General features: G+C 44.4%; 1 protein-coding gene across 6 annotated transcripts in view; it reads right to left on the bottom strand.

Annotated features, from left to right (window-relative positions):
- Positions 1-24,359, bottom strand: part of SLC44A3 (solute carrier family 44 member 3) — a 114,916-nt gene extending 90,557 nt beyond the window's left edge. For 4 of the 6 annotated variants that reach the window (XR_009345419.1, XR_009345418.1, XR_009345420.1 and 1 more), the window contains exons 1-5: positions 24,191-24,344; positions 23,548-23,655; positions 19,969-20,111; positions 17,523-17,659; positions 16,481-16,574 (exon numbers count right to left, since the gene is read on the bottom strand). Coding sequence is in view for 3 of the 6 variants with exons in the window: in XM_059137743.1 (XP_058993726.1) it covers positions 16,481-16,574; positions 17,523-17,659; positions 19,969-20,111; positions 23,548-23,655; positions 24,191-24,217 (509 nt within the window). In the remaining 3 variants the exon portion in view is untranslated. Of the gene's footprint in view, positions 1-16,480; positions 16,575-17,522; positions 17,660-19,968; positions 20,112-23,547; positions 23,656-23,916; positions 24,080-24,190 lie in introns of those variants that run through there. The other 2 variants (XM_059137745.1, XM_059137744.1) reach the window with 2 other exon arrangements.
- Between the last annotated feature and the right edge of the window lie 545 nt (positions 24,360-24,904).

Below are 24,904 nucleotides of genomic sequence, written 5' to 3'. Positions count from 1 at the left end.
TAGAATCAAAAGACAAGAAATAAAACATTGGTGAGGACATGGAGAGAAAGGAACCCTTGTGCACTGTTGCTGGGAATGTAAACAGGTGCAGCCACTATTGGAAACAGTATAAAGGTTCCTCACAAAATTAAAAATAAAATTCCCATATTAGGGGCGCCTGGGAGGCTCAGTGGGTTAAGCCTCTGCCTTCAGCTCAGGTCATGATCTCAGGGTCCTGGGATCGAGCCTCGCATTGGGCTCTCTGCTCAGCGGGGAGCCTGCTTCTCCCTCTCTCTCTTTCTGCCTGCCTCTCTGCCTACTTGTGATCTCTCTCTCTCTCTGTCAAATAAATAAATAAAATCTTAAAAAAAAAATTCCCATATTACCCAGTAATTCCACTACTGGGTGTTTACCAACCCCCCCCTCCCCTGGCCAGAAACAAAAATGCTAATGTACATATATGACCCTAGGGTCTTGCAGCATTACAAAAGCCAAGATATGGAGGCAACCTGTGTCCATCAATGAATGGATGAAGAAGAGGTGGTGTATTTAAACAATGGAGTATTACTCAGCAATAAAAGGAATGACATCTTGCTATCTGTGAGAACATGGATGGACCTGAAGGTTATTATGCTAAATGAAATAAGTTAGTGAGAGAAAGACAAATACCATATGATTTCACTTATCTGTGGAATCTAAAAACAAAAACAAAAAAATAAACAAAGAAACAACCCAAAAAACAGATTCATAAATACAGAAAACAAACTGAGGGTTGTCAGAAGGTAGGTGGGTAGAGGGATAGTGAAATAGATAAAAGGGGATTAAGAGGTATAAAAAAACCCCAGTTATAAAATAAATAAATCACGGAGATGAAAAGTACAGCATAGGGAATATAGTCAATAATATTGGAATAACTTTGGTGATAGATGGTAAGTACACACTTATCATGCTGAGCACTGAGTAATGTATAGATCTGTTGAATCAATATGCTGTTTACCTGAAACTAACATAATTATATGTTATACTTCAATAAAAAAAAAGAAAAACTAAAAAGAAAACCCCCACAAAAATAAAGTTGTTTTCTGACTATACCCTACAGGCTATGTTTAACAGTTACACAAACAGGTATACACACACACACACACGCGCACGCGCACGCACACGCACACTTATACGTATATAAACACCCAAATTATACTTAGGGTATATCCTCCTTTTCATGCAAAAGGTACTATACAGCATACTGCTCTACAGTCTGCTTTCTTTTTAAAACTGAAACATCTTGCCACTCTGTCTAGATCAGAATATAAGGGATTCCTTTTATTTTTACTGAAGTAAAATTTATATAGCATGAAATGTACAAATCTTAAACATACAATTAGGAACCTTTAACAAATATAGATGTTCAAGCAACCACCACCCCTTTCAAGGTATAGACCATTTCGATCATCCCAGAAAGTACCCTCAAACCTCCTTCTGATCAATCTCCAACCCATATAGGCACTCATTAATCTGATTTCTAGAACTATACACTTCTTTAAAAAAAAAAAAAAAGACACTTTGTCAGAGAGTGAGAGAGCACATGCAGGAGGAGCAGCAGGCAAAGGGAGAGGGAGAAGCAGACTCCCCACTGAGCAGGGAGTCTGATGCAGGGCTCGATTCCAGGACCCTGGGATCATGACCTGAGCTGAAGGCAGACATTTAACTGACTAAGCCACCCAGGTGTCCTTTTGAATTACTTTTTGTATGTGGTCTGAGGTAAGAGTCCTGGTACAAAATCACCAAGAGTCACTTTTTCTCTATGTCTTTACACTTATTTCAGCACCATGTGTTGAAAAGACTAACCCCACGAAATTACTTTGGTACTTTCATTAAAAATCACTTGACCATGGCGGTGCTTGGGTGGCTCAGTCGGTTAAGTGTCCAACTCTATTTTTTTCTTAAGATTTTATCTATTATTTGAGAGAGAGAATGAGAGAGAGCATGAGAGAGGGGGAGGGAGAAGCAGACTCCCTGCAGAGCAGGGAGCCTGATACGGGACTTGATCCTGGGACCAGGATCATGACCTGAGCCAAAGGCAGCTGCTTAACCAACTGAGCCACGAGGCACCCCAAAGGTCCAACTCTTGATCTCAGTTCAGATCCTGAGTTTAGGATCAAGAAACTGAGCCCTGCACTGTGCTAAGCATGGAGCCTGCTTGAGATTCTCTCTCTCACTCTTTGTCCCTCCCCACCCTGCTCTGGCATGCACTCTCTCTCAAAAAAACCCAACCAATCAACCAACCAACAAAACAAAAAACAACTGACCATGTGTATGTAGTTTTATTTCTGGGCCCTCTATTCTGAGCCAATTATCTATTTGTTCATCTTCATTCCAATATTGTTGTTAAGAAGAAAGCCACAGGCCCCAAATAGTGTCACTTAGGCTGAGTCCCCAATCTGGGGCTTAATACCTAATATAATTTCAACCTTCCCAAGAAATGTAATCTTAACCGGCCAGAGGAATTTTCTGATGGGTGCTAATGAGCCTGCTGCATGGGCCCTCTCCATCCTTCAAACGAAGATGTGGGAATCTGCAAGATGGTGGCTCTTCTCCTAAGGAAAAGCAACCTTGCCTGAATAGTCCTTTCCTTTGGCTAGTAACCTTCTTGCCCTGTCTTCTTTCCTATAAACATCTTCCACTTGTAAAGCTCCCCAGAGCTCCCCTCTACTTGCTGGGTGGGGTGGCATCTGATTCATGAATCCTTAAATAAAGCCAATGAGAACTTCCCATTGACTCAGTGGAATTGTTTTTTAACGGATTTGGTGGCAGTGTACGGATCTGAAGCTAACAGCTGTGGCATCCTACAAGGCCTTCTGAATTCATGGTTTTTCTCCCCATTTCTGAGGGCCACTGGTGAGAGCCTCTCAGTTTCAGCTGTGCTCCTCGTGTTCAAACTACTGATCTGACTTTCCAGTTCAGGGGGGACAGGTCCATCTGGATGGGCAGGAAGCTCCAACAGAGCACGAGTCCTTAGCCCTTGGTTCAGTCTACAGTTCCGTGTTGGAATCCCTTCTCAGTTCCTGTCCATGGTCACCCTAAATGGAGTCTGCTGGTTTAGTCCACACAGGGGACTGCTGGTGGTATGCATGGCCTTCTCTTGGCCGGTCTGCAGTACCATGTTTTGGTTACTGGTTTGTTGGGGTACATGTTTGTCTGTCTTGTTTTACGTAAATAAAGGCCATTGCTAGTGGGGATCTTGGAGGGCAAACACTGCAAAAATTGGTGGGCTTGGGTGGAACATCTAAGAGCTATTAGAGCATTTGCCATCCAACTGAGATTCTTGCATTAGGATGCTTGGTCATGGATCAGATTAGATTGACAATAGATCACCAGCCAAGCTCAAGAATACTTCTGTATGACGAGGCACACAGTTAGACACAATCCCTAAGCCAGCAGTAAGTCCTTCTGAGGTATGAGTTTAGCTCTGAGAAACCCAAAGGCCTAACTAAAAGGAATGGGACCCTTTGCTTCCAGAGAGCTGAGAAAGCCATCTTCTGGGGCTGAATGCCTGCTCATTTTATGTCTAAGAACTATAGTCCTGGAAGTTGCAGGTGTCCAGCAAGATAAAAAGTTTTACCAAAAAATCATGTAGAATTGCAATGGCTATTATGGGGAACATTCCAGTCAGACAAAATCATTCATTTAAGAAGTGCACTTGAAAGCAAGAGTTCCCAAATTAAACAGAAAGGGGTACCTGTTTTAACAGACATGCAGAAGCCTCCAGAAGGTCTCAAAATTCCAAAATAGTTTCATTGGATGATTCATTACAAAAATCTAATGAAAAAAGAGAAAAGGAACCTAAAGCAAGACACTAAGACTGCCGTAACTCTAACTGCTACCCTCTCTCCTTCATTCAAGGACTCACCTTAGTGAGCCTCAGGCTGGACTGCCTTTCTGCTCTGAAGAGACTATTATTAACAGTGACCTTTGAAGTCAGACCATTCCAGGGTACTGGCGATCCTCTCTTGAGGTATCTCTCAGTCCTCAAGAAATGCTTAAGCACTTCTTAAGCCCTGGGGGGATCCTCCAGAGTTTTTATAAAGAGGGGGGGTAAAAATCCATACTGTCCCCTCCTTTCCACATATAGACCCATGGGTTATTGATTCTTTCTGTTTTGGGACTAACTATTTCCTTCTTGATTGTCTCCTTTTGTGTCTACGAAGGAGGCCTGGCTTTCTTTCCACCTCGGACGTGCAGTTTGTCAGTCCCTTCTTCCGCTGTCTTTGACAGTGACTCTAGATCTTGCGACGATGCAATGTTTAACATAACTCTCTTCGAGGATGCCTCTTAGGTCTACAAGGTTGTTTAATACTGCCCCAAATATTCACTGTTTGTCCTGGCTGAAACCGGACCAGACATCTGAGAGGACTTAATAACTCTAGAATCAGAAATTGGGCAAAACTGGAAGCTGATACTCAGAGCCTCAGAGGGATTTTTTTTTTTTCTTTTTAGGTCTTCTCCCTCCAAGCTAAATATACCCAAAGGGAAAGCTATTCCCACAGGTGGATGGCTGTGTCAGTCTTTGATACCAGTTAGGCGGCAACTCCATTTTCTGAGGGGCTGAAAACAGCTGTCTTGGTTTCCTAAAGCCAGTCTTTACAGGACTAGCAGTGTGATTCCAGGAACAATTCAAAGATGGCCAGTCCTTTATACCAATCCCCTGTTTATCTCAAAAGCCTGGTAAGTGTAAACCTTCTGGCTTTAAGGGGACAGAAGTCATACGAGGGAGCGCCTGTGGTTTTTTCCTGTGCCTTTATAATGTGCATGTTCAGTGTCCTGTCTGGTGTTCTGGGGGGCTTTCCCAGCCCATCTCTTTAAAGTACAGATTGCAGGGAGGTATTCTTATCAAAGAAAAAAAGGGGTGAAAAGATCATTTGGAACTTGACTTGCCAAGGACAAATAACACGTCTTCAGTGTCTTCTCCACAAATATACGTTTTAAAAAGCTTAAGTCATCTAGACAGTTCAGCTTAACTTATTTCATCTACCAGAAAAACAACCTCAGATCCAGCTTCTAAGACTAGTAAATTTTGTACCTTTTTCATGGCAGGTCATTTTAAAATAGAAGTGTCTTTGAATGTTCACATGGGTCAAATGGAGGAGGACTTCAATTGCCTCATTTTTTTACTTTTTTTTTTTAAACATCAGTCTGTATTTTCTAACAGATTAAGGTCTTTTCAGTCTATCTCTTAACTGAGGCGAAAGACCCTGCGGGCAAGGCATGCCAGATGGGAATGAAACTAGCCCTCAAAGCAATAAGGATGGCCCAGAGCCTGCAAGACCCCATATGAATGACCCCAAAACAGTGACTGGCTTGACCTTGGCTGAACACCTGCGCCTACACCGACCTCTGTCCCAAATTTTCCTTATATAAAACCAGGAAGTATTTTCGGGACTTTGGAGGCCAACTTTGGGCCACTAATCCACTGCCCTCTCGGAGTCAGCCTCACTGAAAGAAATTCCTTTCTTGTTGCACCATTGATGAGGGAGCAGGAGGCTGGCTGAGGACAAAGCAAAAGCTGGCATTTTGCACCGCCTCTCCACCCGATCCCGTCAGTAATATGTGTCACATTCCTCAGGCACCCCTGACTACCCTAAAAGATAAACAAATAGTTAACTTGCAGAGATAACAATCCTGCAAGACAGGAGTCTCCCTTGGTTTACAAATGTCCTTGAGATTTACAACAAAGAAGTTACCTTATCAATAGCCCAATTTCCAGAGGCACATAACTCAGTTCCTCAAGCCCTAATGTCACTCTCCCCTCCATAAACAAAACTGAAGGAGGCTGAGGTAGAAGGAAAAGTAAATAAAGTTAAATTTCTTCTAAACCTAAATCTCACTAACAAGGACGCTTGATAGCAGGAATGTGACATTCCACCAGGAGACTCCCAATTGTCATTATGTTAGTGCCTCATTAGAGGGAAAGCCACCTTGGCTTGATAGTAACCAGGCCTTCAACATCTTGACAGTCTTCTTTACCCCAATAGCCCTTCTGAACACCCCTTTGTCCTCACCTACCCAACTCCTATGTATATAACCAGCCACTCCTCACATGCCCGGGGCAGCAGCTCTTTCTGCCCACGGGTCCTGTCCCCATGCTTTAATAAACCAACATTTTGCAACCAAAGATGTCTCAAGAATTCTTTCTTAGTCATCAGCTCCGGACCTCACCCCACCAAACCTCACCTAGGTTCTAGAACTTCATCACCATCACTGGTCTCTCTGCCTTTGGGGTATTGTTGGTGGTGGTGAGTGGCTAAATGCGCCTGTGGCTACGCTGTAGGCATATGGTATTTTAGACCTCCAGGTGGTGTTGCTGAAATTAATCTGTAAAAGAGCTCTACTCAAAAAAAAAAAAAAAAAAAAAGAGCTCTACTTACATGGCTTGAAGGCAAGTACTTGTAAGGTTTGGCCATTCTAAAACTCTTACAAAGATAGAAACTAGAAACCCAAATGTTTTTCAAGTTCATGTGATCTAGAAAAATACTTGATATGAAAGTGAATTTCAGGTTGCTGGTTTTATGAAAATAGACATCAAGATGAAATATAAACTTTTATTCTATCTGAGCTCACTAGCCTAATAAATTCATGTTGATGCTTGTAAGAGCATTAAAAAAAATAGCTTAGGATAATGACTGACTTTGCCTAATGAAGTTTTTGTAGGTAATCTAACATAATTATTAAGGATAAATAAATAGATGTAAGCAAGATAGAAGTTTATAAATGAACTTTTCAGCAAAATTTATGTCTACTTAAATAGTTTCCTCTAATTTTTTTTTGGTAACCTAAAACCTTAAAGTTTTGCTGAGTTAGGTTAAATGATGAGTTAAATTAAATTCATTAAATTTAGGTAATTTCCAAATAAAACAAAAAAACAAATGCGTTGTTAGCCACAGGTTTATCTACTTTCAGCTTCTCATTACAGAGAAATTAAAAGATATTTGTATATGTTAACACTATCCAGAAGAATTTCAAAAGGCACATGCTTCTAGAACTTTTGAAATGTATTCATAAATTTGCAATTCTAAAGAATGGGTTATCAGTATGTTCTTGTTACTGTAGGTGTGTTTCCCAGATGGGATGAAGATTTTCCTGCTGCAAGGCGGACGCCCCCACAAAATGAAAGAAATTATTAGAAAATCTGTTTCCCACTTGGGGTAGATCTTCCCTGATTGCCAGTGATCAAAGCACCCACTGCACCCAGCAAATCAGACAGAACTTAACAGAACTTTGCAAATGTTGTGCAGTTCTCTCAGAAAACAACTTTCTGCTGATCCTGTCTCATGCCAGTATGACCAGCTAAGTTTAAGTCTTTAGAGCCTTATGCTAAAGCCTACCATGAACAGGTTATACATGCTTTCCCTGAACCCAGGTTCAAAGACTCCTGTTGGGCACAGTCTGGAACCTGGTGACTGGGTGTTTTGGAAACATCCCTGTTAAAAAAAAAACCAGCTCCTGACCCCGTGGGAAGGGACCTTATCAAGTGCTCCTGACCACTGACACAGCTATACGATTAAAAGACATAGAGCCTTGAGGACACATCTCACAGCTAACAAAGGCTTCCCCTGACATTGGTCCTGTGTACAACACCGGATACCTCGAAGTCAAATTGATGAGGCAGAGATGTAGCTGACCTCAAGGTGGACTTCCATTTGAAACACCAGATTTTTTTTTTTTAAAGATTTTATTTATTTATTTGCCAGAGATCACAAGTAGGCAGACAGGCAGGCAGAGAGAGAGGGGGGAAGCAGGCTCCCTGTTGAGCAGAGAGCCCAATGCAGGGCTCGATCCCAGGATCCTGAGATCAGGACCTGAGCCGAGGCTTAACCCACTGAGCCACCCAGGTTCCCCTAGACTTCATACTTTAAACAGAAAACTCTCTTTCCTTCTTTTCCATTCCTTTACTCTAGCACTGGCCTGGCAAGATAACCCCTTCATTTGGATCTCCCTGGTCATTATTAAGTGGGGGTAATCTTTTATTTCAGGCTAGGAGAAAATTTAACTGTGCCCCTAACATTTTACAATAAAATGAAACATCTACCTGGTCGACTCCCCTTAATTTTCAGTTTGAATTACACTGACCTACCTAGGAGGGTTTCAGGATTCAGGAGTTATTCCTTATGGCAGGTCCCTATTTCCCCGGTTAGGGACAAATATAAATGAAGCTATGATGGAAAACTTTCCCTTAACTCTTAAAATTACTGCAAAATCTGCTCTTAAAACAATAGCAGACCAAAAAATATCCTTAGACTTTCTGGGCACAGTTGTCCTTGATGCTAGAACAGCTCCTGATTCTCTTTTAGCTGAGCAAGAGGGTGTCTCTGCCTCGGCCAACAGGATGCTGCACCTGGGCTAACACCTTCTGGGGGAACAGAAACTCAATTATGTAAAAATCACAGAACAAAGCACTCGGCTTAAAAAAGGTGACTTCTTCCACAGGGCCTTGGTGCCACAGGTCTAAAGTACTCTCCAAATACTGGGAATTATCCTGTCTATAGGAATCATAATCAACTCCCCGGGCTGTTGTATTCACTGGAAAGCTTTACTTCCGTGATCCTAGCTGTTGGCCACCAAGCAAATGATCTCCCTAAGACTGGAATGTTTAAGGAACAAAGAAAAGGACTCAAAGAATGTATGTCTGAAACCAGGACCTGTGAGTATCACAGAAGGTAGCCAGAGATGGCATGACCTGTGTGGGTCCAGCACAAAGGAACAAGGGCAAGAACTTAGGAGCAGCACCTGCGAATGGCACCAAGGCCTTACACTTTGATCTCTCAGTTACTCCAAGAGTCTGATCAAAATGGGGTTAATTTTTAAAAAGAGAGCCACGGGCCCCAAATGGTGTCCCTTCAAGCAAGTTCCCAAACCACGGTTTAATAACTAATCTAATGGCTCTTTCAACCTCCCCCAGAAATGCAGTCCTACCAGGCAGCTCGGAATTTTTTAACTGGCACCATGTGGATGAGGTAACCTGCATAATGAGACCCTTTGCTTCTCCCCCTCAGGGAAAGCCACCTTGCCTGGAACAAGACTCTCCTTCTGCTAGTAACTTTCTTATCCCACCTCCCTTCCTAGAAAAACCTCCCATTTTGTTAAGCTTCTTAGAGCTCTCCTCTATCTGTTGGGTAGACGCTGTCTGATTCGTGAGTCGGCTAATAAAGTCAGCTACATCTTCAAAAGTATTCTGTTGAACTTTCTTAACACCACATGGTCTTAATCTTTAGTCACGTTATAGTAACTTTGAAATCAGGTGGTACTGATGAGGGAGCACGAGGCTGAGGGAGCAAAAGCTGGCGCCTTGTACCCACCCCTCCATCCGCTCCCCCTCAGTCCTATGTGCAGCATCCCTCAGGCAGCCCTGACTGCCATGAACAATAAGCAAATAGTTAACTTGCAGAGCTCACAATCCTGCTAGGCCTGGGACATCCTGGCACCTTGTAGGCCCTCTTTAGCATATGAAAACTCCATTGAAACCTCCGTTCCCCTCACCTTCCCCCAACCACAGGGTACATAACCTGCCATCCCTCACAACCCGGGGCAGCAGCTCTTCCTGCCCACGGGTCCTGTCCCCGTGTTTTAATAAACCACCATTTTGCACCAAAGATGTCTCAAGAATTCTTTCTTGGTCATCGGCTCTGGACCTCAGCCCAACGAACCTCACCTAGGTTCTAGAACTTCATCAGTATGAGCCCTCTAACTTTGTTCCTCAAGAATTCTGGGTGTGAGACTCTCAGTCTTCAGCGTTTCTGTATTTTTTTTAAAACAAGCTTGTCAATTTCTTAAAAAATGATGTTGGGGGCAGTACACTGAATCTGTAGGACAATCTGGGGAGAAATGACATCCTAACAATATTAAAGCTTCCAATTCATGAGTATAATCTCTCTCTCCACTTACTTTGGAGTTCTTTAATTTCAGAAAGGTCTTAAAGTTTTCAGTCAAGGTCTTCTTTCCATGGCTTCTGTCAAATTTATTCCCAGTTATTCTGTATTTTTTGATGGTGCTCAAGACAGACTTTAACAATGATTTCTTAATTGCTGTAAGCGTCTAGAAAAGCTATTTGACCTTCTATCTCATAATTTTGCTGAATTCGCTTAGTAGTTACTTTGTAGATTCCTTTGGATTTTCTATATAAGCAATTAGGTCATCTGTAAATAAAGATGATTTCACTTCTCTTCTGTTTCTTTTCCTTCCTCTCTTTTGCAGTTCATAGGACCTCCATGACAATGCTGAATGTTACTGGTCAGAGCTTTGTTCTCATCTTAGATGGGAAAGCATTCAAAAGTTCACCATCCAGTATAACATTAATTACAGTTTTCTCATGGATGCGCTTTCTCAGGCTGAGAACATTCTCAGCTATTCCTAGCTTGTTCATTTCCTATCAAATAGACAGCTAAATAGTGTTACTTTATGTAAGCAGCCCGCTACTGACAGCCACATAGATTCTCACTCTTCTGCTATTACAGACAGCAGAATTCTGAAGAATTTGAAGAATTCTGCACAAATGTCATTTTACGGCAGTACACGTGTACCTGTACATTAAGTTCCTAGAGGTAGAGAAGTGCCTGGCTGGCTCTGCTGGAAGGGCCTGCGACCCTAGCTCTGAGGGTCCTGAGTTTGAGCCCCACGTTGAGTGTAGAGATTAAATAAATGAGCTTAAAAAATTAAATTTCTAGAAGTAGAGAAGGTTTTGATTTAAAGGTATGTATCTTTATCGATGGTGAATACTGATGTATGGCCTTCCATTGATCCCCACCTCAGCAATGTATGAAAGTGTCTATTTCCCTACACCTTTGCCAGTAGAGCACGTTCTCCAATGGCAGGTGCTGTCATCTAACCACTGAAGTGTGAAAACATTAGATTCTTACACAGAATCTCCCCTATCATAGGGAAAGTCCCACCTCGTCTAATATGCTTAAACAACACTGTGCTTTATCTTGGAAGCAACGATTCATGTCTTTATCTCATTCTTATACTGAGATATTGTTGGTCTTTTAAAAGTTGGATTAGCAAGGTGTTTTATAAATTAGAGAAATCCTTTTATATGAATTGCAACTTGTTCGCCTGTTATATTTGCTTATGTTATTTTTGTAATTGCTTCTTGTGTTTTGTCAGGCAGAAATGTTTATTTTTAATGTTGCCAAATTAGCCCATTTTTAATTTTATGTCTTCTGAGTTTTAAGTCATAGATAGAACCCTTCCATACTTTCAGGTTATAGAAGAATTCTCCCTTGGCTTCTAGTACTTTCTCGGTTCACTTTATACATTGAAATCTTTAATCTCTTTGGGGCGCCTGGGTGGCTCAGTGGATTAAACATCCAACTCTTGACTTTGGCTCAGGGCATGGTCTCAGGGTCAGGGCTTTGGAAGTTATCCCCCATGATCTCTTTATTTGGGCTCCACGGGGTGTGGCTTTCTTGAGTCCTCTCTTTCCCTCTCCCTCTGCCCTGCCCCCCTCTAAAAAGCAGGTTTTTTTTTTTTTTTAATGGAACAATAAGCAGTTATTTTTTTATTAAGAGATAGCTCTATGAATACAAAGATATACTATTTTTTTATTAATTTTTAAATTTTTTATAAACATATAATGTATTTTTATCCCCAGGGGTACAGGTTAAAAAACAAGTTTAAAAAAATGAAGTCTTTAATCCATTTGGACTTGTTCATTTAAGGATTGAGGCATAGATCCAGCATTTTCCTCTGGATGCCAGTCCAGTTGGCCCAAACTACCTGTTGTATGTTGTATGTCAAAATACCTGTCATTTTGTGACTGATTTGAGATGCCACTTTTATCATGTACTAAATTTTTGAAAGCATTTGGGTCTGTTCCTGGATTATCTAGTATCTTTCACTGATCCTTCCAACATGAAATAGTAGTTACCAGCTAGACTGTAGGATGTGACCTTTATTGCTAGCCTTCTTGTACACAATGACCTCTGTCCCACATTTTCCCTTAAACTCTTCTTTGCAGCTTATCTCTTAACTCAGGCAAAAGACCTGAGGGCATAGCATCCCTTGATGGGAACCAAAATTGCCCCTCAAGCAATAATGACCACCCAGACCAATTTGAGCTTAGCCCCATCTCACAGCTGTGCAGATGGACCACAGAGTGACCCACGGAGTAACTGACAATTACCTTTACCTCATTATAGTACTAAAGCTTCAAAAGAGAAGCAAGAACCTCATTTACATAACATACAATGTGTGTATGCACAGGTATATTTCCTCAAGACACATGTGTGACCTGATGCCCACCTCTACATATGGGACAAGGCTTCCCTTTCTAAATACTCACCCTAACTGTAAATAAAAGGAACCCACCCACCCTTGCTCTGGGAGTCAGGGCTTTGGAAGTCATCCCCCCATGATCTCCTTATTTGCTGCAAATAACATTGCCTTTTTGCGAAAACTCACCTGCCGTAGTTTCTATCTGTGACTCACCAAGGAGTGAACTCATGTTAGTTCCATTACAGTATCTTAGTTATGACACTTTATATGTTTTAAAAACTGAAAGGACTAGGCTAGTTATTCTCTGCTGTTTTTCTCATTCAGATTTTTTTGGGCTTTCTTTTTTTAATTTCCTTACAAATTTTAAAATCAGCTTATCTAGTTCCTGAAAAAATTCTGTTTTTTGTTTTATTTGGAATCATGCTAAATTTATAGCTCAACTCAGGGAGAAATGACATCTTTATTATGTTGAGTCATACTGTCAACAATAGTATTTTTCTATTTGTTTAACTTTTCCTTGTAGCTGAGGAACCTATTACAGAATTCTTTTTATGGTTCTCGTGTATTTCTGATTAAATTTGTCTCTAGGCACTCAAGTACCTAGTTCATTTTTGTCTGTATTTTTTCTCACTGTGGTAAAAGCTTTTTGAAAATACATGAATGCTGCAGATTTCAGTATATTAATCGTGTTTCCTGGCATCTAAGTAAGTTCTCTTATCATTTGTAATTTTTTGGTGAATTTTCTTACTACCTGCTGAGTAATAATTTTTACCTCCGGCTCTGAGTTTTAAACCTCTAATTTCTTTTTCTTTTCTACTGTGAAGCAGTCTTAACATCAGTGAATCTGAATTGTGGCTAGAGCAAATGTTTTCTGAGGTTTCAGTTAGTATTTCTGGAAAATAAGGTCAGATACACATTTAAGGTCATTTTGTTTTTCCCCAAACACAATTCTCCAGTTAGACCTTAATTTTGTCAACATTGTTAGGGTGGTGCTTTTCAGGCATTTTATAACCCTGTGCTGGTAAAGAATGGCTCATCTCAGTCCTGAGGATGACACAGAGAAGCATGAAAAATGTGGGTCACCCCTGGTGTGTAGTTGACCAGTTGCCCGCTGAGCACCTCATTAGTTGGCCCACAGACTGTGGTTTCTTCCCCACTTCGCTTTTCCTCTCCCTCCCAGTGAAGCCATTCAAATCTGCAGGAAGTAATTCAAAGAGCTGACTGTATATTTCGATGGACCTGTTGGAATTCCTCTGATCAAACAATGCAGTGACATGCATGGGCACCCACACTTGAGGCTAGAACTAGAACTTACTGGGTGGAAAAACACAAGCCTTTTAGATTTTAAACACACAGGGAGACTCAAAATACAATATTATATTGAACCCCAAGGGAAAAAGATAGACTTGCTTGTTATCTTCCGCACTATTTTTTCACTGCACTTAAAAGCTCATACTGTGAGACACAAACCTTCTTGATATCCAACCACTAGTCTAAAAGGGTATGTTACGTCTCACGTGATCAACTGAGGAAGAAGAAACAACTGGTTTAGTCAATAGAGGTATTTAGAAAATGTTCTTTGGCGCTATGGCTACACTTCTCATGATTTCAAGTTTTTCTCTTGGCAGTGCTCTTCCATGATAAATATGATCATTTCCATCTTAAAACAAACTCTTGCTTGTGTAGGGAAAGGAAATGGAGCCCTCAAGGCTATTTCTCTCCCCCGACTCTGTCCAAGAAAGGCCAATCAGCAGGTTTGTCTTTCCATGAAAAGGTCTGCATTTTGGGGGTGAAAGGCCTAGGACAAGCATGACAGAAAACTGGGGACCCTAGGATACAGACTATGGGCCTTCCCCCAACCCCACCTTGGTGTGAGCCCAAGGAGGCCATTTGCCAGGCAAAACAAAACCAATGCAGCCTTAACTGTTGGCTTTGGATTACAGAAGCTAATATGGACACTGTCTGGGTTTGCATGCCAACTCTTCTACTTGCTGCTTGTGCCGCCTTACCCTGTCCTCGCACTAGGTTTTCACCCTATAAAATAGGGATGAAAACAATGCCTAGAGCCCAGTGGTTTTGAGAGGTCCAGATAAATGAATACATGTCAAGAGCTTCGAAAAGTACCTGACAACTATCCAAACCTCAATCAACGTTTGCCATTATCATCTACAACATCCAGATATAAGCTTCTCATGGAATTACAGTTGCCATTCCATTCACAGCAAGAACTCATCCACCTCTGCTTGAGCTGCAACCTGAGAAAATTCCATTCTCCTTAAATTGCCTCTGCAGGCACAGTTACAAACTGTGTTCCTTAGAAGAGTCCTTCTCAAAAGACAAATCCTGTAGGACCTCACTTACATGTGGAATCTGAAATGGTCAATTTCACAGAAGCAGGCAGTGAATGGTAGTGGCCCAAGGTCTGGAGGAGGGGAAATAGGAAGACGGTCCAAGGGTAGAAGGATAAAACAAACAAACAAACAAACCCTTCTCTCCAAGTGTTAAATAATTTAACTTACTACAACACTGCAGTTTATTTTTTTGGCTTTAGTTATGTTTCATTGAGATACATTAATGATAGCCGACAAAACTCAGAATTCTTTAAAATAAGGTATAGAAATATACAATGGATACTCCTCTCTGCAAATAACCCTCTCCTTTTTCAGTTACATGTAACACAAAGTGTTCATTTTAGAAAAGAATGCCAGGAGAACAGTCAACTGTATTTTTCCTCCTATGGATCTGGAATCTACATGAGTGTTGTGTTTTGTTTTAAGTACCTCTGAGACCAGTGTTTTCTAAGCTATACTTGTAACCCATTAGATTATGAAAAAAATTCGTCTTAAAAAAGTGAATCAGTTGGCATCGGGCTCTCTGCTCAGCGGGGAGCCTGCTTCCTCCTCTCTCTCTCTGACTGCCTCTCTGCCTACTTGTGATCTCTCTCTGTCAAATAAATAAATAAATTCTAAAAAAAAAAAAAAAAATGTTTAAAAAAGAAAGGGGCGCCTGGGTGGCTCAGTGGGTTAAGCCACTGCCTTCGGCTCAGGTCATGATCCCAGGGTCCTGGGATCGAGTCCCGCATCGGGCTCTCTGCTCAGCGGGGAGCCTGCTTCCTCCTCTCTCTCTCTGACTGCCTCTCTGCCTACTTGTGATCTCTCTCTGTCAAATAAATAAATAAATTCTAAAAAAAAAAAAAAAAAAAAAAATGTTTAAAAAAAAGTGAATCAGTTGGAATTATTAGTATGCATCATACACAGCAAGGGGAAATCTTGTCATGTGAGACTTCTATTTCTGTTTACACTCGTAAGTACATATGAAGGTGTATGTCCACGGTACTGGGCAGTGGTGGAATACATTTCCTACGGTGGGTTCCAACCAAGAGTTTGATAAATACCGTGCTAGATAGCTGGCACATACCTTGTTCTACTTACATTATCATTACTTCTCAGGGACTCTGCACAGAGGTCTCCCTCCTCGTAAACATGTGGACAACTTTTCAAAGAATGGTAATGCAAAATAAACCCGAGTCCTCCTTCAGAACATCTCAGCATTCTAACAGGGGCCACGAGTAGTCATGGCATTTTCCCAGATACCTTCTCAATGGCTCAAATGGGAGCCATTTACCATGGCAACAACCCCTGCTTCATCACTGTAGCTTTATTCTCTAGATACCTATGAGGTACTTCCTGGGTGCCACGAACTATACTAGGGGACAGGAATGGCTGACGCTAGAAAGAGTTCACAAGCAGAATCCTTGAGAAGGACCGGTTTTCAGTCCTCATTGGGAAGAAGTGTGTGGCGGCCACTCAGCCTTGCCCATGTAGGTCTGTTCCTTTTGGAGAAATCTAGAGCTATAAAAACTAACAACATTTCATAGCAATAAAAGAGCAAAAGTAAACCGCTTCTACTTTGTAATGACTAGGTGGAGGAGAAAAAAATACATACCAACTACTTGATAAAACCACCCCATTGGTAACAACTCACGATAGCTCTAGGGTTGTGCTGTATGACAATGTGCACCTTCATCGTTGACTTTTCTCCTCTTGTGGCCTGGTTCTGAATCCACTGTCCGTGACATTGTTGCCGAGTCCCTCCTTGCCTTTCCCTGGCCTTTTCTAGACGGTGGGCTCTACCAGATACCTCCTTTGTGTTTCTGACCATACCCACAGAGCAACAGATGCACGTCAAATACCCCATGACTTTTGTAGATGGAGAAGGAAAAAAGGAAGCTTCTTACCTTGGAGGAACTGGCAGCCTGGGGCACAGTGAGTCTGCATTTGGATTCTGGGTGTAGTTGATGGAATTCAAACTATAAACACACAGGAAGGACCCTGGAAGCAGAAGACAAACACATTGCACCGTCTTCCTACATTGTGCTCAGCTTTGTAGGGGAACCAGGAGGAAAGCCAGAGACCTTCCACCAAACCGGGAAGGAAAGGGAATTAATCACTCAGATTTAGAAAACAGGTCTACAGGTGTTCTAAACACAAAAAGAAAAAGCATACGATCATACACATCATACAAACTGGAGGTCAGATTAGGTTCTCTCTCTATCCACACCCCCCCCCCCCCAAAATCTCGATTCAAAACTGGAAGTTGATAGGATTGGCACGAAAATCATTTGAAGGTTTCTGAAACTGATTTATTGCCCAGGTTGATTATTTTTAACCTAGCCTTGCAAATAATTTTTTCAAAATAGGGCACACTATTTCATGGGCAGATAAACCTTGCAATGGGTGGCCTTGAATTTCTTCTACTTTCCTCTGCTTGTTTAATCCTTGTAACGTAAATCTCAAGGGTGGGCTCTGAGCCAGATACTTCAGTTACATGCATGATTAGAGCAAGGATCCACAGGCCAGCATTTTAATGAAAGAACTTACTTGTTGGCGTTTCAGCCCAGAGCCTGCAGCCCCTCTCTAGGACTGGACGTGCCCATGTGCATAGAGCTCTCTGACCTCTGTCTGAACCTGCCTCTGGGGCCTACAGGTCAGTCTACACTGTGCTCAGTAGGGACAGCCACTCCCTGGCAGTGAGCAGAGAACAGCTAGGGTTTCAGATAAATTCCAGGTAACAGTGAATGAACAGTGCACAAGCCTAGGAGAAAACAATTATGGCCTTTCCTAGGCAAGAAGCAGCAGCCCCAAGGAAGGACAATTTCCAGCTTTGCAGAGAAGGCAGTGTCAGGGCAAGCTGTCTCCTCTAGGTTGGCACCACTGTGGTCACCCCGCTGTGGTTCCCAGCCTGAGGGGGAAGAGTGCGCCCCATCCCGCAGTGCCCACCATTGTTGTCTGCAAACAGCTGGACCTCTTCCAGGGTATCAAGCTGCTCTCCAGGACAGCTGGCCACGCAGAGGACAGTGGAGCTGAGCCTCACGTCCTTGACTTCCAAGTGGCAGGAGTTCATAAAGAACACGTGTCTATGCAACAGAGGAAACAGAAGACTATTAGAGCATTTCCTCTCATCAGGTTTAATTATGCGCCTTAAAAATATCCATATGTTATTAAATGTGGGAATAACATAGGCAAACGTTTATAACCAAATGCTTCATTTACTGTGTATTACACCTACTGGGGTCATCTATGGAGATGTGCAGGGTAGGAACCAGGCTCCAGTGTCTCTCCTGGGAGAGAACACTAAGGGATGACCTGAGGAAGTCAATGAGGAAGCAAAGGGACTGATTAAATCTCCCAGGGGACGCGACATCAGGCCAGTGCAGAAACTACTCAGTGAAGCCCACGGAGGACATATTTGCACCTGAGTGTCCTTCAGAGAAACAGCTGAACTCAGGCAAGTGAGAAGGACAAGGGAAGAGCTGAGGCTGTGAATTAATAGCCTGCCCCTCCCTCTGCTTCCCAGCTTGAGAACGAGGAAGCTCATGAGACCCTTCCCACTCCAGCTTGGGTAGTTCGGGGATGAGAGCAAGGCCAGTTGTGGCCATTAGTGGGGTCGTGAGCCAGGTGAGCAGTGGTAGCCCCAGACCATGCCCAGCACCTCTCACAGCTGTGGAGATTGGGGGAACAGCATAAGAGCCCCAGAGGCTGCTCAGTAGGCCGTCCTCGAGGGCAGGGACTTGGAATGGGGGTGCAGATCTCCTGGATTTATGATACATACACACTTTACTTAGTTTTTTAAAAATTGTGGTAAAAAACTCATCAAATGTTACCGTCTCAACCATTTTAGGTGTAGCGTGCAGTGCCCGTAAGTACATTCTCCCTGCTGTGTGCCCATCAGCCACTCCCCATGGGACGCTGTTCACCTTGCACAACCCAAACTCTGTACCCAGTAAGCAGTAAGCCCCCCGCCCCTGGCAAGTGCCATCCTGCTTTGTCTCTGGGAATGTGACTACTCTAGTTACTTCAGAGAAGGAAATCATAAAATATTTTTCTTTGTGCAACTTATTTCACTTAGCATAATAGCCTCAAGATTTACTCATGTTGTAGCCTGTGTCAGAATTTCCTTCCTTTTTAAGGCTGAATAATATCTCATTTTATATATATATATATATATATATATATATATATATATATGGTGTGTATGTGTGTATATATATACACAGCATGAGGTTTATTCATTCATCTGTTGATGGGATGCCTCATTACTTCTAACTGTTGGCTACAGAGAATAAAATACATACTTTACAATTCCAAGAGGAACTGACCATTTCTCAGCATGCACGGGTCCACGGGTAACCCCTTCCTTCTTTTCTGTAAGTGACCCACAGGTGCAGGAGGAAACGCCAGACAGCAGTCCATGCCCCGCAGGGCAAAGCTCCTCTATTCAGCAGCAACATTCAGGGGTAGAAGAGGCCTGGTCTGAGATTTGCATTTGGTGATTTCAAATGTATATTCAGGGCCTATTTATTTCCTTATTTTTAAAGAGTTTATTTATTTATTTGACAGAGACACAGTGAGAGGGAACATAAGCAGGGGGAGTGGGAGAGGGACAAACAGGCTTCCCACTGAGCAGAGAGCCCAATGCAGGGCTCAATCCCAGGACCCTGGGATCATGTCCTGGGTGGAAGGCGGATGCTTAACAACTGCGCCACCCAGGACCTATTTTGATCCATAAATTTTCTCTCCTAGGAGGTGCTCTTGATCAAGTCTCAAAAATTATGACAAGGCAGTCCTCCTCTTAGAAACATCATGGCTGGGGATTTTTGTCTCTCCGGGGATTTCTGTCTCTCTTTTCTTCTTTCTGTTTCTGTGTCAGAGATGGAGGGTGTGCTGACACCATAGTGCCGTAGTTGAGAGTGTAGACAGGGGAGGTACTGGGACACATTCCCCGGAAGTCCCAGCTGGGATTCAGGGATTTCCACTGAGATAAAATACTGTGGGTGGAGCATGACTGGTATCATATAACGGGACATGAATCTGATCCATTACGGACAACAGCAGCAGCTAACATAAAGCCTTAGCTCATGCGGTATCTCAGTGGATCCTTGTGAGGTAGGTAGAATAACCAGTTGAAAAGATGACAACTTGGCTCAGAGAGGTTAAGTACTCTGCCCCAGGCCACATAGCTGAAAAGTAGCACAGGCTGAATCTGAACTCTGGACTGGCTGACTCTAAGACCTGTGCCTTTCCAACCACACACACGCCTCCCTTTTTATGAGACAGGCTGACAGTTTTAAAAGGAGAACTAGCTTCTAGGCTCCAAATGGCTCACTGATAGAGTTCTGAAATATAGTACAGCCCCTCTAGGTTGGGGACTGACTGAAACACTTACTTTTTTAGGGTCATGTCCTGCCCTGAAAGAGGAGCCCCTTCCACTGGGGAGTTCTTCTGGCCACACACGTTGCCAAAGCTGTCAGAGCCAAAGAGAAGTCTTCCTGTGGCGCCCGCCGCCACCGAGTAGCCCGTGATGAACATCTGGCAAAACCCAAGGGGCACGTGAGAGCCTGGCCCATGCGCTGAAGACTTGCGCCTCACCCCCACCCTCCACCCCGCTCCCTGGAGTCACCCCCCATCCCCGAGGGTGCTGATACAGAGTGCAGCCAGGGAGAAAGCCAAGCTCCCCAGCATCACCGGGTACTCTCCTTCAGCGACAACCTCAGCAACCCCAGTCAGGACGCTGTTACTCTCACACCTGTTTTAATAGGTTATGTAGGGAGAACGTACTTAAGGGCTGAACAGATTGTTCTCCATGTTCTCACACATCCTACCGTCTTTTCGAAGAGTCTGTCATTTTTTCTTGTGGGTCTAACCTCAACAGGGTAACTCAACACCCCCTCAGGTTCTTGCTTTATCTAAGGGTTCCTGGGGCACTACTTCCTCCCCAGAGCTTCCTTCCATCCCTCTCTCCTTCCTCCTCCCTTCCCTTTACCCGAGTTTCCTTCCCTCATTCCTGTCTTCATTTTTCCCTCCCTCCCTTCTCCTCACCTCCCCCACCCTTTCTGCTCTTCTTCTTTTGGCTTCTATTTAGGGGACTCGGACCCTCAGGGGACAGAGGCAACACAGCAGACGCCTATCAAATACTGCCCATAGCAAGGGAGAAAATGGTGTTTGGGGATAAGTGCTTAAGATACACAAAAGAAAGGATCTCAGGAATTCTGGACAACAACATCCTGCAACCTACAGTCAGTAGTATCCAATTTCATCATTAATATGGAATATCTGAAATTTCCACTCAGCCATCGCACTGTATACCTTCACTAAGCCTGTGTATCTTCCAGAATGCCCTCTTAGTGTGGTAAGCTTCCCAGCTGACAATGCACAGAAGAGCATTTAGTAATTCAGTCCCGACATAATCATTCCTGGAGTGTGGATATGCTACACCACTCAATAAAGTACAGTAATGACACCCCATGGCCCAAAGGTGCGTTGTCCCAAAGTCAAGTATGTCGCAGATACTCATCATTCGCTACTAATGTAGAAATCAAAGTAACAGTCTTGAAGTGCCCAGCCTGTGCCAGAGACTGTCGCCAGGTGGCCACAAAGATGAACAAAATCGAGCGCCTGCTTTCAGGAAACTCAGCCCAGAAGATGGGCAGGCTCTCTGTCCCCGGCCCTCCCCAGCACCTCCTCAGCTCCAGGTCAGATTTTAGGACAAGAGAGCATCACCTTTGCTGGTGGACAGCTCCCCCACCCGGTATTTAGAGGGGGTGTGGGCTGCTGCTGACCCAGCCCCAAGCTACTTCTCTTGCCTCCTCCGCTCTCTGGAGTGTGGGAGGATCCTGACTAGGTCTGGACTTGAAGGAAAGGGAAGCGGGGCTGCTGCCAGGCTCACCGGAGAGCTAATAAGGAAGGGGTAGTCTCCTCTTATCAACAGTCTGTAGTTAGTATCTCCCCTGGGAAGCTGGTGGGAGGACTGGAAGCTTTGTTTTATTTTACAGTGGGAAGGACTGGTTCACACCGAGTCCCTGCCTTACTACTACTACTACTTTAAACCATCCCTCTGTTCTAATTCCCAACGCACAATTACAGTTCCATACGATGGGTGATAAAGCAGGAGCAGATGGATACCAGGTATGGTGAGGCGACCGAGGTCACGGTCAAGGTGCCGTGAAAGATCCAGAAAATGGAGTCTTTAAAAGGAACGGGAGAGGGCAGATGGGGGAGAACACTGCAGAGGTAAGTAGAGGCAGACATGATCCAGAATTTGAGACATTCTGTTCTGTGTCTTACGCAAATATAAACAAAGGCCGGCACCCTTTGTCTTCGCAGCAGACTGCACTTGGCTGTAATTCTGACCCCCCACCCCAAACCTCCTTTGTCCTAACTTGGGGCAGCACCATCAATCACCCCATCTAGCATGCACCTTGCTACCGATCAGTGCGTCAGAAAACCAGGAAGCCTAACAGCAGAGACAGAAAAACACGCCTTGCCCTGGTTTAAGCATCCGTGGTTAAAAAATGTTGCAGAAGATGGGAATGGCCAGTTGGCTTGAAGGGTTCTCATTATTATCCAAATGCAATACAGTAAAGGGAATACGGGCATATTTAAGGCTTTCTATTGTGCAAACGATAAGTTATTTGAAAGCAGTTTCCAGCTCTGTGCCACCTCTGGGATGGTTCCTAATTCTTCAGGCTTTGTGATAGGCCATCTATGAATCCTTTCCCCAGATGGCTTATTAGGCTGAGAGTTTGGTACTGATGTCCTAGGTTTGAACCCTGGAGGGGGTAGGGAAGACCACTGAGTAACATGAACAGCCTGAGGTCAAGGCTGCCGGGCACCTGCAGGACAGGCGCTTGCTGCCTTTGTACACTTGGGGCCTGGAGGAACAGCAGCATCTGCAGGGAAGCTGAGGAGGATGCAGTGCAGGAACACACTCTCCTGGCTCCTACAGGAGGGCCTGGAGGGCCGTAACTTGACAAACCACAGCACTCAGTCACACCTTTAAGACCCAACCTTCCATGGTACCAGTAACCCTGCCTTCAAGAGAAACCAGTAGGTAAAGTCAACAAATGAAAATGCCTTTTGAAAGAAAGAGGAACTTGGAAAGAGAACCAAACATGGTATAGCAGGGTCTATTCAAATGGAAATCTTTGCAACAAAAGTAATTACTACAGGGTAGCTGTAATGCTGCTTTGTACATTAATCATTAACCATACGGCTAACAGTGTGCCCCAATCCAGAATGGATCATCTCAAGAACCTGGTCTTTCCAGAAGCTGAGTGGGACTCCTCCCGCTGTGACCTATAACTCTAAAGGAAGTTATCAAAGCACCAAGATTTAGCTGCCAAGAGACCCTCCCAGGACTAAAATGGCACAACCTGATAAGGTCTACCAGCAATCCTATTTAACTGGAATTAGAATGGGGAAAAAATCATTACCTATCTAACTCGAGTTTATATCAAAGGCTCCTTTCCCCGTTAACTGCTAAACACAACAGACCGAGCGTGTGTACACCGTGCTCAGCTAAAGTGAGAGCCATTTATCTATAGGCTCACCCTGGAATTTTCTGTATCAGAAGAATGGCAAACAGGTGCCAACTACTTCGTTTGGAGGGTTGGGATGGTGAAAGAACTGGCACGCAGTGAGCTCAGATAGGGGACCACACACTAGCATATAAATAACAATCCTAAAAGGTGATTCTCATTTCCTAATGGAGGCTCCCATTAGTATGTGGCCTGATGCTGTAAGACAGACTGTCCAACTTAGCCAGTCACCTGACAGGAATTCCCCAGGACTGATGTTTCTTCGGTGGTAAGGGCAGTTGTCTCTCACTGCAGCACGGATCTTAACCTGGTACCACCTGGAGACCTGGGCTTCCCCGGGGAAGGCACCAGGAAGGCGACTGCTGTTTGGGCCCAGTCATTTCAGGGCACAGGCTGTGCTCCCTTCCCTACTGGGCATCCATACTCACCAAACCAGTCCAGAAGAGAAAGAACAGGAATAGCCATGTCGTATCTGTGCATTTCCTATAAAGCTGAGGTCTCCACTCTCTTTGCCGGGGGGTTCTCTCTGCAGAAGCCTTCCAGACAAAAGAAAAAAAAAAAAAAAAGCGGGGCGGGGGGGTGAGCTTGAGGAAGGGCGATCAATAATCCTATGGGTCCCAACCTGCAGCCAAACGTACTGAAGACTGTTCAAAGTAACTTTTCTTTCTTTTCCTTATTCCTCTCTTTTCCTTTTATTTATTTTTTAACGTGGCCCCCTGAAGTTTTCAACAGAGACTTTGAAACACCCCCTCTGTGCGGAGCGGACCTGAAGTCCCCAGCCGCCCGCCAAGCCCTACCTGGAGGTGCCCCTGCAGGCGGCCCCAAGTTTGTGCTCCGCAGCCAGCCTCTCCCTCGCCTCCGCCCCAGCCGCTGAGTGGGGTCCTTCCCGCCAGGTGTCCCCAGGACTCGGCGGCGCCGGGGCGCGGGCTGTATCCGCCAGAATTGGGGAAGGCGGAATCGTGCAAGGAGGTCGCCCGAACCTGCCCCCAGGACCCCAGGCCTCCCGTGGGGCCTCCCCCCACCCCACTCCCGGGAAGCCCCGTTGCCCCGGGGCGCGGGGAGGTCGCTCACCAGGTACTGGGCGCCGGGGCACTGCATCCTACGCTCCGGGGCCGGGCGGGGGACTGGGAGCCGACGGAGCGCCCGCGGCGAGGGAGCTCGGGGCCGGGAGGCCCAGCGGCCGGAAGAGACGCAGCGCCGCCTCGCGTCCGCCTTACACAGCCACGGCCTTGACCCCGGGCGCCACCTGAGCGGCTCTGGCCCCGCCCAGGTCAGTCACCTGTTCGCGGGAGTGCAGCCTTTTTCTACGGCCTTAGGCCTCCACCACCTGGGCGGTGGCACCTGCGGGGGTGTTCCGCCCGTTTCCCGACCCAAGCGCAGACCCGGGCCGGCCACGATCCGAATGAACGGGTCGGCCACTGCAGAGAGTAAGAAGTAGAAAGTCTCTGCAAGTCCTTCCCCGCGGGTGGGGAACGGTCATAGGTAGCTAACGGTAAATGGCACTTACCAGGTGCCGGTTTCTCTTCTAAGGGCTTCACAAGCTTTGTTCAATAATCGATTAGGCAGAAGTCACTGTTATCTGCGAAACAATGAGGGAAACTGAGGCCCAGCGAAGCAGTGACGGCGTATGCTAGTAAGCATGCTAGTAAGCTCTAGAACTGTGAGTTGAACCCAGGTACTCAAGCAGGCACTTTCAGGGTGGTTCCTTGCCAACACCAGTGTATGAATCATGAAACTAAAACAAAGAGAAATATGAAGCATCAAAAATTGCAATGAATGTTCATT

This window comes from Mustela lutreola, chromosome 10 (genome assembly GCF_030435805.1).
Source record: "Mustela lutreola isolate mMusLut2 chromosome 10, mMusLut2.pri, whole genome shotgun sequence".
NCBI lineage: Eukaryota > Metazoa > Chordata > Mammalia > Carnivora > Mustelidae > Mustela > Mustela lutreola.
The sequence above is the reverse complement of the archived record's forward strand: the minus strand, read 5'-3'. Positions and strand labels throughout refer to the sequence as shown.